At 36.4% G+C, this 14113-nt stretch overlaps 1 protein-coding gene across 3 annotated transcripts in view; it reads right to left on the bottom strand.

Annotated features, from left to right (window-relative positions):
• SGTB (small glutamine rich tetratricopeptide repeat co-chaperone beta) overlaps positions 1-14113 on the bottom strand; it is a 69121-nt gene that overhangs the window by 14257 nt on the left and 40751 nt on the right. For all 3 annotated transcript variants that reach the window (XM_047799285.1, XM_047799346.1, XM_047799211.1), the window contains 3 exons: positions 13538-13641; positions 9307-9376; positions 4902-5001 (listed from right to left, as the gene is read on the bottom strand). In XM_047799285.1, coding sequence (XP_047655241.1) covers positions 4902-5001; positions 9307-9376; positions 13538-13641 — 274 coding nt within the window. The remainder of the gene's footprint in view (positions 1-4901; positions 5002-9306; positions 9377-13537; positions 13642-14113) is intronic.

The raw sequence follows: 14113 nt of genomic DNA, 5'->3' as shown, positions 1-14113 counted from the left end.
GAGCTCACGCTGTCACTAGCATTCCTTGGTATAATGCCCTGATGCGTCCTAATTGCCTTTCAAACTATGTTCTGCAACCTAAAATACCTTTCCCTCTCCTCTGTTTAAACACATTTCTACCTGACCAGCAAATCCACCTTCAATTCAAATTCCCCACCACGCGACAGGCCTTCCAGACTAATTTTCTCCAGCACTCTCTCTCTTTTTTGATGTCTTTAACTCCATTTATCACCTCAGTCATTCAACCACCCATTCATCCAGGAAACATGAGATGAGTCTGGGTAAGGAAACGTGCTCAGGAGTGAGGCTGTATAAAAGCAACACCTATAAGAATACAGACAATGACTGACTTACAATGGTTTGACTTAATTTTTTGGTTTTTACATTGGTGCAAAAGTAATATTCATATAGCAGAAACTGTACTTCAAGTTTTGAATTTTGACCTTTTCCCAGGCTAGTGATATGAGGACCATATTCCCTTGTGATGCTGGGCAGTGGCAGTGAGCTACAGCTCCCAGTAAAGCATGCCATTATGAGGACAAACAACAGATACACTTAGAAGCATTCTGTACCTAAGTAACTATTCTGTTTTTCACTTTCAATACAGTACTCAACAACTTACACAAGATATTCAATACTTTATTATGAAATGGGCTTTGCGTTAGATGAATTTGCCCAACTGTGAGGCTAATATAAGTGTTGTGAGCACATTTAAGGTAGGCTAGGCTAAGCTGTGTCAGTCAGTTAGGTGTATTAAATGCATGTTCAACTTGATGACATTTTCAAGTTTATCAGAATGTAACCTCATCAACAAGTCAAGAAAGATCTGCACTATTTAGGGACAAAAGACATAGAAAACGACATAGTTTATGAAATATCATTTCATACTATAAAGTTCTTGGAAATGCTTTAGACTTACACTCAATAATTTGCTGTTTTATGTATACAAGTGTTCATTTGAGTGACTGGTCACTTCAACGCCACTGGAAATTTCTTATAATTCTTTTATAGTCTTCCATGCATCCAACAAAAATTGGCTGAACTCTTGTGAGGGACAGTGCTAGATACTATAGCTAATATGAATAAATACAAGATCTAATCTATGCCCGTCAGCCAAAAAAAAAAAAACAAAACAAGTATGCACTGAATTATAAGACAACATAAATGATAAATTAATATTAGCATTACATATCATGGTAAGTGCTAGAAATATTAAAAAAAAAAAAGCAAAACTAAACAATAGGTTTTCAAGGAAGGACTCAGGTTTTCCTGGTATCTAAGCTGAACCTAAAGCATCATGGGGATTCTAAAAGACCGAAATAGAAGACAAATGCTAGAAAAGAAAGACTCATACTTAAGAAATGTACCAACTGATTGTTTTCTTACATATAAAAAAAAGTCCCTACTATAAAAAGTACGCTTTGGTTCATCCTAGCAAGTTTAACATGTGAATAACATTTTGATTAGTAAACTGTGAAAATGAATATCAAAAGAAAGATTTAGATCTGCTTTTCTGAGCTTCCAACTCTTGGCAGTCAGCTGGCTAAGAAAAATGGCAAGGGGGTAGTTGGCAAGACTACAGACTACTGATATATTTATAGCCACTAGTCTAAAAAAAATCCTAAAGCTTTATCCAATGTTTGTAATAAATATACAAATAAAGTTTTCTAATTACTTAATATTAAATTGTATGCTCTACTACTGAACTCTGCAGGGAAGAAGATACTATTTAAATAGAAAAAAAAAAAAGAAGCTTTATTAGCACTTTATATGTACTATTTGCTCCCTTCAACAATGCCAGGAGATAAACATTATTATCCACATTTTACCAAATGGAGAAACCAAAATATGTTAGGATAACTTGCTTAGGGTCACATACAGGTAAGTGGTAGAGCCCAAAGTTAGAATCAAAAGAATGTGAGTCAGAACCCTTGTCTTTAACCACTTTCCCACGATTGCACTTAGTTGACTCTGGAACATAAGGTACCCCTCTTAGTTTGTCAATGACATAAAACTAGGAGCAAAAGCAAATATATTACTGTACAAATTATTCCAAACAACGAAGGGGCATAGAAATAAGAGACTACAGCAGGATAAAATTCTACAGGGATAAATAGAAGGTCCTGCATTTGAACCCAGACAACCACCTTTACCTCCTGTGACAACAATGGTACATAGCAGGCGTTGGGCAAGAACCTGTCACATGAATATACAATTGAGCGATAGGAGAAAGAGTGAGTCTAAAAGGACAGGCTTTTGTAAATCAAAAGCAAAATATAAATTTAATAAATAATGTACAAAATGCTGACATATATCTATGTTATCCAGAAGTAGGCTAAATGAGAACTCTCTAAGACCGACCTAGTCAGACCAATGCCAGATATGCTGTGTTAACTTCTGGGGACTACACAGTAACAGATACAGGTAAACTAGAACAAGTTTAGAGCAAAAATGCAAGATTTAAAATCTCAACCACATGAGGTATAATTCACATAAAAGAAGCTGTGAACATTTAATGTAGCAAAAAGAACTCAAATGAACATAATAGCTAATTTCAAAGTGTAAGATACTGTCATGAAAAAGAAGAATCATACCTATTCTAAAACTGCCCTTAAGAATAAAAATATAGTCAATTTGAGAGCCGCTTCAGGACTGTACAGGGAAACAAATCCAGTATCAACATAAAGATGACTTTTCTACCAGATCTAACTGCAATAGAAAAGGTGAAAGAAAGGGGACTACCTCAGAAGGGCATGACTACCACGAAGATGATAACAATAACCCACTGAAAGATTGAACCAAATCAACCTAAAGGTATCTTTCAAATCTAAGAACTTACTATATAATAAAAGGTAATTTTTATAAATCTCTGCCATAAAAAGCTTCAGATTGGGGTTCCCGTTGTGGCTCAGCAGAAACATATCTGACTAGGAATCATGAGGTTGCGGGTTTGATCCCTGGCCTCGCTCAGTGGGTTAAGGATCTGGCGTTGCCGTGAGCTGTGGCGTAGGTCACAGACGCTGCTCAGATCTGGCATTGCTGTGTCTGTGGCGTAGGCCGGTGACTACAGCTCCGATTCGACCCCTAGCCTAGGAACCTCCATATGCCACAGGTGTGGCCCTAAAAAGACAAAAAATAAAAACAAAAAGCTTCAGATTGATTGAAAGTCACACTGATGACCAAAACAGACTAGACATGCTAACATTTAAATGTAAAGGAAAAACAAGAAAATAGAAGCTATTTGCCAAGTCTGTAAGTGCAGCAAGCTTTCAGCCTAAAAGCACTGTAATAAAATTCAAAAGAAAAGAAAAACAAATATGTCTAAATAAATATTTAAAACTTTTACACGTGAAAAACATTAAAAGGCAAACAATAAGCTGTGCCATTAGGACAAAGGGATTTTTATCTTTAATATAGAGTTGTGCTGTCCACTATAGTAGCCACAAGCCACATAAGGCTATTAAATTTAAATGAGTTAATTTAAATTGATCCTAATTAAACATTAATATTTTAGTGCCTCCATTTGCACCAGCCACATTTCAAGGGCTAAGCAGCCACTGTGGTTACCATCTACTGTGTTGGACAATGCAGATACATAACATTTCCATCACTGTAGGAAATTCTGTTGGAACTTTAGTATATAAAACAGAATAATTTAGTGCAGGTAATTCATTACATAGCTGACAGGAAAGCTGAGATGCCAAACGGGGTTGTGCGGGCAGTGATGAGCAACAGCAGGAAACCATTACCCTCCCTGAGAGAGAAGAGTGTAAAACCCCAAACCCAACATCACCTGGCAAAATCTGGGACCATAGCAGGTGTCTTGGGTGGGAACTGGAGACTAGGAGGAGAAGCAGCGGCTGCTGCATAAACACCCTGATGTAAAAAGATGGGAAGCACTACCCAATTTCTCCCTTCCTTCTGCCCTCCAGTCTCCTGCCAGCATCTCCCACAGGTGAACTCAGACAATACCCAGATGACAAAGGAGCTTGGGAAATGCAGCCTTAAAAAGCACAGAATAGGTGATTCAATAGGTGCTGAAGCCTGACATAAGTACAAATAGATACTTTAGAGAAAGAAAAAAACACAAATGGCCAGCATCTAAAAAATGCCCAACCTCACTAGTAATTATATGTAAATTATAACAATTACTATTAAAATAAGAAAAATATCAAATTAACAATAATAAATAACAATTCAAGTATTTAGTGCTAATAAAGATGTAAAAATAGATACATTCACATGTCTTAGGAAATTAATTTTCAAAATATTTTCAAAGAAGCTGGAACAATTTTGAAATTAACATCAACCAATTTTTAAATGTTTATATTGACAGACCAACAGAGTGCATTTCCAAGGATAGATCCTAAGTCTAGAAAATCTTAAGTTCAGAAAATAATTTTAGAAACAAAGATGTTCATCGTAGCTTTATAATATTGAAAAAATGGGAAAAGTGAATGTCCACTGTAAGTCAAGAATTAAACAAAATAAGGTACATCTATCCATTTATTTAAAAATAATACTGCTTATTTGCCAGCCACAATAAAAGGTGGCTGGCAAAAAATATTTTAAAAATTAAGAGGCAATAATAGACTAATTTGGAGCTGTTTAAATAATGTTTCTGAAATATTTCAATAAAATAGGATGTGTTTATGATATGCCTAGTGAATAAAGATAAATCTGAAATTGATTACACTTAAATAAAACAGCATATGCCAAAAGGTTATTAGTAAGAGTAGTTGCCTCTAAGTGGTAAGTTTATGAGTTTGTTTTTTTCCTTCCTTATAATATTTTAAATTTTCAAAATTTTATAAATAAAAAACAAATTTTAGAGTGCTCCTTCAGAGCTATCAATTCAAATGTTTAAGAACTCTAAACTTGCCACAATAGTGCCAGTTTACCTGTTACAATAATAAACTGCATTATTTGGATCCAATTCTATTGCCTGGGTGTAACAATCCACTGCAGCAGCATAATTTTCTTCTTTCATGTGGTTATTGCCTAAAATAAAGTAATAAATAGGTACAGTAAGTACAATATACAGAAAAAATATCAATTCTGAAAGATACATTTTAATCATAGAAAACACAATACAAAGAAGGGCTACATGATTTTTCGATCACACAGGAAATAAATTTTATATTGTACTAGAGTTGATACTCTTTAGCCTTTGGTGTGCTTAAATGATTTTAACAGTGCAGAATCTTTAAAAATTAATGTTTGGTTTTTTCTTTTCACTTTTTAGGGCCACATTTGCTGCATATGGAAGTTCTAAGACTGTGGTTGAATAGCAGCTGGAGCTGCTGGCCTACCCTACAGCCATATTAACACAGGATCCAAGTCAAGTCTGTGACCTACACTACAGCTCATGGCACGCCGGATTCTTAACCCACTGAGAGAGGCCAGGGATCAAACCCTCATTGTCATGAATTTTTGGGTTCGTTACCACTGAGCCACAGCAGGAATGCCTAAAAATTAATGTTTCAGGAACTCCCATGGCTCAGTGGTTAACGAATCCGACTAGGAACCATGAAGTTGCGGGTTCGATCCCTGGCCGTGCTCAGTGGGTTTAGGATTTGGCGTTGCCGCAAGCTGTGGTGTAGGTTGCAGAGGCAGCTCGGATCCCTCATTGCTGTGGAGTAGGCCGGCAGCTACAGCTCTGATTGGACCTCTAGCCTGGGAACCTCCATATGCCACGGGTATGGCCCTAGAAAAGGCAAAAAAAATTAAATAAAAATAAAAAAATAAAAATTAATGTTTGAATATCTTATAAAACCAGAATTCAATAAGTGAGTAAATGTAAAAATCATAATTATTTCATGGTAAAATCTAATCCCTTCTCACCTTCCTTATCTTCATCTCTCTCTTTCCTTTCAGAGCTGCCCCACCCCATTTCAGGAAGAACACCCTCCACAATCACTTTCTCAGTCTAGACCTAGTCCTTCACTCCCTCCCTGTCAAAACATACACCTGCTGATGACCAAGTGCTCAGAAGTGAGCAGGTAAGCTAGAAAAACTAATCATGTCAATATGTTATTGGGTGATAATATTTTTAAGCGCTGTCTCCTCCAGAAATCGATTCTTTTATAAAGGACATTACTGGAGATTAATTTCTAGAAAGACAGAATTTCAGTTACCACAGCTAGCCCACAGGGCACCAGGCTTCAAGAAGGGCATCTGCAGGTACACCTGGCAATAATTTAGCTACGTTAATAACTGGTCCCAGCAAAATGAGGGATTTTTCTGTGGCTTTCTTTTGTATTCCATTAAATAGGGAAAAAAGTGTCATCCTCACTTGTAAGAACCAACACTCAAAATTGATAATTTTAAAACACTGGGATTAGGAGGAAGGATTTACATCACAAAAGCCTCTCTTATTCCCTGAGCTTTCTCTAAACCAGAAGCTCTATTAGCCTTGTTTTTGTTTTTTTTTTTAACAGATCCATAGCTACTTTATGGGAGAAGGAGACTGTAAACTTGCAGATAGCAGGAAGATTAAAGACAGGTAGATAAAAATATTTAAAATAGTCCAAAGTTTACTGCAAATTAAAAAGCAGAAATGTATATAAAGCGTGGTTGCTAAATGAATATAAAAAGTGATTTCTACATGATTTCTCTTTGGGATCATAAAAATGTTCTGTAATTGTAGTGATGGCTACACAATACTGTGAATATACTAGAAACCAATGAATTACTACACATTACAGGAGTAAATAACATGGTATGTCAGTTATAGCTCAATAAAGCTGCCCCAAAAGAAATGAATATAAAGCATCTAAGAAAACTAAAAGGATTACATAGGTTTTTATGATTAAGAAATTAACTACAGCCTCAGTACTTAAAATAGATTTGCTTCTTCCATGTTAAAAATTTAAACTTTCTGGGTTATATGGATTTTCTTGTTGCTTCTGAGTCTTTTTGTCTTGAGATGGTACTTCTTGGGTAGTAGTAAAACCTGTTGTTTGTTGTTTCCTATAAACTACATCAAGTGTATAGACACGAAATATGTATTGTACTATGTACATATATCTACACATATTAATGATAAAAAGCTTCAAGTCACAAAATATTCAAGATACAAAAACTCAGGACACAAATATTTGTGAAGATTAATATAATTAAGCACTGTACAGCGCTTCACAGTTATACATAGAACTCTCCTATCTCCTTTATCCTCAAGTCCACCCTTTGAGATATGCCTCTACTTCTGTGTCATGGCAGGGAATGACAGCAATGAACCCTTCTTGGTTTTGTCTGATCATATTGCAGCTCTTCAGCAGCAAAGCACATAAAAATACTTGAAAGCAACTTTCCAAGAAGGTACTTCTTGGCCATGATTAACACAGGTAAGTATAACATGCAGCCTGGAAAAACTCTATGCTTGACAGTCTACCATAGCCAATTGTTTTCACATGAATAACAAAACCTGAATAAAATGACAATTACTTTAACTTTATGAGTATCGTGTCACAGATGTGACATGTCTTAGTGAAAACAAAGAATAAGAGCTTCTGGTTAAAGGCAAGAGCAGTAGGTAATTCAGTCTATCCTTGCTGCTACAGTAAATGAGCCTCGCTCTGCATATCCTGTCAACCCTCAACTTACTAACAGTCATTATATCAAAACAAAGTCTACAGGGAATGCAATCTCCCAATGCTCTGCCATGCAGAGGGAGTAAACATGAAGGACAAAAATAAAATTTCAATTTGCCATTCGGCATTAGAGCTAAAGCAAGAGAACTGCAAAAGCAAAATGTCAGTGCAGCATATATCGCATCACTGAAGATTTCACACACTACAAAATTCTAGTGGAAGGAAAAAGAAACATCAGATTAAATTGTTTTGATTACAAACTCATACATGAAAAGTGCATTTGTATCTGGATAGTTTAAATCCAAATTTTTGGGGGAATATTAGATCTTAAATGACAATGAGGATCTGCTTGTTACTTTATCTTGCAGGGAATTTATGGAAGTCTTAATTCTAAAACTGTAAGTTACTGTAGTGTTATCATTTCTTAGAGGAAATAAAAAATTGATAACTGGAGTTCCCGTTGTGGCTCAGTGTGTTAAGAACCCAACTAGTATCCATGAGGATGTGGGTTCAGTCCCTGGCCTTGCTGAGTAGGTTAAAAGATCCAGCACTGCTGTGAGCTATGGTATAGGTTGCAGATGCAACTCAGATCTGGCATTGCTGTGCATGTGGTATAGTCTGGCACCTGCAGCTCCGATTCAACCCCTAGCCTGGGAACTTCCATATGCCACGGGTACAGCCCTAAAAAAAAAAAAAAAAAAAAAATTGTAAACTGACACCAGTTTACAGTTTTTAAAACCGTACTTCCTAATGTAATCCAAAGAAGATAATCATACAATAGTGAATAAATGTAGACAAAGATATTAAGACAATGTGACTTAGACTTACAAAATTATCTGTCTAGGTAAGTGAATCGTGGCCTACCATGGAACACCATGAAGCCAATAAAAACAGTGATACAGTATAATTTACAGACCTAATAGAAAGGGCCAGGCCTCAAAAATAGGAAAAGCATATTTTTTTTATGTCTATCTTTTTAGACACCAGCTGATTTTTTTTTAAACTAAACTAAACCGCTCTGAACAATTGCTGAATAGCTTCTGAACATTCCACATTTCCTAAAAACTCTCTACCTATAGTACGGGGTATGTGTTGGCTCTCACTCACCACCAAAGATCAGGACTCTGCCCTACTGCTCCTTAGTACAAATCTTTTAGGCCCATCTTGGCTCACCTCTATAGTTTAACATAACTGACATGATGGGAAAAGTGGAACACAGATCCTCAATGGTGACCCATTTATTAAAACCAAGTATGCTGCAATAGCCACTATGAGAAAATTTAATAACATCATTATCAAATGTGCTACTTAATAAACCTTTAAGTGCCATATACATACATTAACACATTTCAATGAACTCAAAAATACTAAAGATACAAATCATTTTCATGTCTTTAATCAAGCATAAAGAATTTGAGATCCTAGAGTACGCATAGCAAATACAAGCAATCACCTTTTAAGTGATTTGTTTTGCAAGTTTTACTCACAACAGATCTGCATCTCTTGGAGTTAAGCCATACCTATATTGTTCACAAGCCATTCCATATTTCCAGGCTTCTTCCCTATCACATTCATTTCTGTTTCACAAACGCCATGTGGACATAGGACAATCCAGTTTTGGCAAAATAAACCAGAATCTAATTGGCTGACCGAGTCACTTTCCCCAGAGTTTCAGTAGTTTACTAAATAAGAAATTTTTCTATGAAATATTCACCTTCATCTTTTAGTTGGTCAGCTTTTCCCACATCTTCAGGCACTGAGTTTGAGAGAGGCAGAATGTCATTCTGAAATTAAATAGAATACAGTTTACTTCCATTTAGCTGCATAAAGAGTCATCCCAGAGAACTATAAGTTTAATGAAGATGTACCATTATTTAGGAAATCATCTGTAATTCCATGTCATGGGCTCTAACATCTAAATAACATTATTAGCAAGAAAAAAGGGGAAAGTGCTTTTGCATACTTTAGAAAAATGAATATGTGGAATTTTTCTAGGAAAAAATGGGCAAGTATGACTCAATTTTTTTCACTTGCTTTCACTACACCTGGAAATCCTGCTTTATGAACAAAAAATGGAATCAGTATACAAAGAATAGTAATAGAATTATGTTCAAGCAATTGTTTTTTTGTGTGTGTGTGGGTTTTTTTTTTTTTTCTGTCTCTTTAGGGTCACACCCACGGCATATGGAGGTTCCCAGGCTAGGGGTCTAATCGGAGCTGTAGCTGCAAGCCTAGGCCACAGCCACAGCAATGCAGGATCTGAGCCGTGTCTGTGACCTACACCACAGCTCACGGTAACGCTGGATCCTTAACCCACTGGGCGAGGCTAGGGATTGAACCTGCATCCTCATGGATGCTATTCAGATTCATTTCCGCTGAGCCACGACAGGAACTCCTGTTCAAGCAATTGTTTAGTGAAAATTTTGAAACATAATATTAATATCCTAAGAGAAAGCTACTTAAGTCAAACTCACAGGTACCAAAAAAAGCATTTATAATATGATATTACTATTTAAATATATGCCAACCTACACACACATGCACACAAGCAGAAAATCAAAGACTGGAAAGGTGTACACAAAAGGTTAACAGCAAGAACATCTGGAAGTAAGGTTTTTCAGTCTCTTCTTTATATCATTCCATGTTGTCCAATTTTTTTAAAACAATGACCATGGGTTTATTTCCTCATAAGATAAAAAGCAGTGTAAGATTCTTGTTTCTAGCACCAATTATCACCCTCAAATGACTCTTTTGCAATAATAATATTCAAACCAAAGGTGCTTATGAAAACTAAATGAAAATTTTAAAATATCTTTAGGGGCACTGGAAACATAATATATTTTTCCATTTTTGAAACATTCTTTTAAAACTAATTGTTTTTATATTTTATTATTATTATTATTACTTTTGGCCGTGCCAGCAGCATGTGGAAGTTCCTAGGCCAGAGGTTGAACCCGAGCCAGCAGAGACCCAAGCCATAGCAGTGACATTACTGGAGCCTTGACCTACTGAGCCACCAGGAATTCTTAAAACTGCATTGTTTTTAAACTTGACTCCGAAGTTCAGAAATGTTTACATAGGTATATCTTTAAAAAAAAGCATAATTTGTAGCCAATATACCTATATAAGATACTTAAAATACATTCACCAACCTTTGCCTTGACTAAACTGTCAATAAATTTGCCAGCTCTAACATTGGAAACAGACTTTGCTAATTACAAATATGTGTAAAGCTAACCCTACAAAATCACTATAAAGTATATGAGTTACTCTTATTTTTTAAAAAGTCTTTATCAAACAGTTTTTCTAAACATAAAGTATTAGAATAAAAAAATATAGAATCAAAATAGGAACTTTAAGAAGCAGAGGTCACTACATAAAACTGATTGTGTAGTCACTCAGGAGGTAAGTGCAGCTCAAAGACGCAGTAGTGCCCTGCAATATTTGCTTTAAGCATTCCTTCTACTTCAGTCTTCTAACAAGCCTAGACAGTTTATGCATGGGGAAAAACAGTGACTTTGGGGGTCAGAAAAATAGCGTGTTGAAAGACAGATTATAGGAGTTTCCATTGCAGCTCAGCAGGTTAAGAACTTGGCTAGTATCCATGAGGATGTGGGTCCGAACCCTGGACTCACTCAGTGGGTTAAGGAACTGGCACTGCTGCAAGCTGCCGTGTTAGGCTGAAGACATGGCTCGGATCCTGAGTGGCTATGGCACAGGCTCTGATTCTGGGAACTTCCATATGCAGCAGGTGTGGCTTTAAAAAGAAGAAAAGAAAAACAGATTATAATCCATTCTGTCTTCTAAATCCTTCTGAATTATTTTAATGAAATTGCCACAGTTTTACAACTTTGAAAATTAATTCTAATATTCACTGAATACATTTGAGCAGCCCATGATGTGAGGACCAATATTATCCACTTATATAATATAAATGAATCCATTTAGTATGCAAATTTAATTGGTGGGAAAAGCAGTATCTTAAAAATAAATCGTCCAGTACATCAACTAAGTACAACTGGTGAAGCAATCGCTTCTTTAATTATAACAGTCTTGTTGCTGCTTCAAACAAGTTTTAGACTTTCTCAGCCCTACTCTGCTAACAGACACATATGTATTGAAGGCATAGCTGTTAAATAGAACTATTAAAGGACTGATACCACATGTAACAATATGTAGATATAGTATAGAGCCAGTTTTAAGAAACCATATTTTAAAAACAGTAAGCAACCAATTTTTACAATTAAATACAAACAGAGTGAAATAGAGAACGAGAGCCATAGTCTAACAATGTAAAAGTCACTCTGAGCTTCCTGGGAGGAAAAAAAAGTTCTGTTCTCTTCAGCCCTAGTCAGTGGTGAAGGAGCTAAAGAGTGAGTAAATGCAAGTGCTATCTCAGGCATCCAGGGGTAAAGAAGGCCATATCTAGCCTCCTACACAGGGCTCCCTAAGGAGGCCACAAGCTCAGACAATAAAAGAACCACAGAAACCAAGAGAAGAAGAAAAGGAGAATTTCCTGATAAGGACCACAGAGAGGTGACACTAACCCCTAATATCTTGTCTGATAATTAGAATTCATCCATGGGATGAATAATGTCTGACTGTATTATCCTTTTTCCAAGTATAAAAGGAGAGGGCAGTTTACTGTGAAATTATCATCTTCATTGCATCTCTAAGAATCTCTTCCCAATCAGTTCTAGAAACAGACTGTGTGATATTCTTAGCAACATGCCTGCCAGGCTGAAGGAGATACACAACGTGTTTCAGCTCTTCTCCCAAGTCCTTCATTCTGCACTGAAGCTTAAATACAGAGCGCTAAAATAATAAAAGGAATTCACATGGCACCAAAAAGTAATGAAAAACCATATAGGAGTCCCCCCCCGGGACCCTAGACTCACTAACCTGAAGGTTTTTTGGTTTTTTGGGTTTTGTGGGGGTTTTTTTTGTTGGTTTGTTTGTTTTTTGTCTTTTCAGGGTCACACCCAAGCATATGGAAGTTCCCAGGCCAGGGGTTGAATTGGAGCTGTAGCTGCCAGCCTATGCCACAGCCACAGTAACGCCAGATCCAAGCCACATCTGCGACCTACACAATAGCTCATGGCAACGCTGGATCCTTAACCCACTAAGCAAGGCCGGGGATCAAACATGCGTCCTCATGGACACTAGTCAGATTCATTTCCCCTGAGCCATGATGGGAACTCCATATTTTTCAATCTTCAAGTCCATATTTCCTGAAAAGGCCAGAAACCAGAGACCACGTAAACAGTCTTCTGAAACAGGGATCAGAACACGGGTTTCAGTCTTGATTTTGCACAACTGACCCTGAAACTTTCCCTGTTTAAAGAGACCCATTAATGGCTAAATTTGATAAAAATCTCCTTCAAAATGATGATGCAATTCCTGATGATTGAATTTCTATATGGTTTCTTCCTGAACATTACAATTTTTATTTTAACACACATTTCATGTTTTCTGGGAATATCAATTCAGATGTCAGAAATCTAAAAACACCCAGATACTGTAGGGGACTTAAAAAGCCAACTAAGATATATTAATAATATAAAAGGTGAGAGGATGAAAAGAGTTACCAATATGAAAATCTAAAGCATATTAAAAAACTATCTTTTATGCTGTGAGCTGTGGTGTAGGTTGCAGACGCTGCTCGGATCCCACATTGCTGTGCTGTGGCTGTGGCTAGCAGCTACAGCTCCGATTTGACCCCTAGCCTGGGAACTACCACATGCCACAGGTATGGCCCTAAAAAGACAAAAGACAAAAAAATTTTATTTTTTAGGCCCCAAATCATATCTATGTGTACCAATTATCTTATACCCAGGAAGAAGTTGGTTACTTAAAGCCTGGCCCCTCAAATACTGACAATCCAACATTATATTGCAGTCATACTTAGATAATCATATAATGATGAGAAAATGATGACAGCTTACCTTACAGAAGGAATTTGTGAACATTTCTGTCAAAGGCTGTGAAACTGCTAGATGTGTATCTTCTGGGCTGACTTTAAAAACTGTCTCCAAGCACTGAATTGCAACTTGAAATAAATTTTAATAGTGAAAAAAAAATTAGCAACCTAAAAAAGGAAACAACCTTTTTTTCTGGTATAAATCTGCACTCTGCAATCTGTGATAATTCAGCATTTATGATCACAGAACATAAGGAAAACTAAATGGTTCAGCTGCGTAGAGATTTCTGTTTATAGACCAGCTATTGAAGGAAGACAACTTGGTTTCTTATTTCTCACTTAAAGAAAAATGTTACCTAGAATATAATTTCTTATTATATGTATTACATCATACTCTTGTTAAAGCAAGTCAATAACAACATATTCCCCATTATCAATATCTTGAATAAAACTTTTTTGGGCTGCACTCTCAGCATGGGGAAGGTCCTGGGCTGGGGATCGAACCCATGCCACAACTATAACCAGTGCCGTAGCAATCACAATACCAGAAGTTTAACCCACTGAGCCACAAGGGAACTTCTTGAATAAAACTTTTCAAAAT

The sequence above is a fragment of the Phacochoerus africanus genome, chromosome 1, assembly GCF_016906955.1.
Source record: "Phacochoerus africanus isolate WHEZ1 chromosome 1, ROS_Pafr_v1, whole genome shotgun sequence".
In the NCBI taxonomy this organism is placed as follows: domain Eukaryota; kingdom Metazoa; phylum Chordata; class Mammalia; order Artiodactyla; family Suidae; genus Phacochoerus; species Phacochoerus africanus.
The sequence above is the reverse complement of the archived record's forward strand: the minus strand, read 5'-3'. Positions and strand labels throughout refer to the sequence as shown.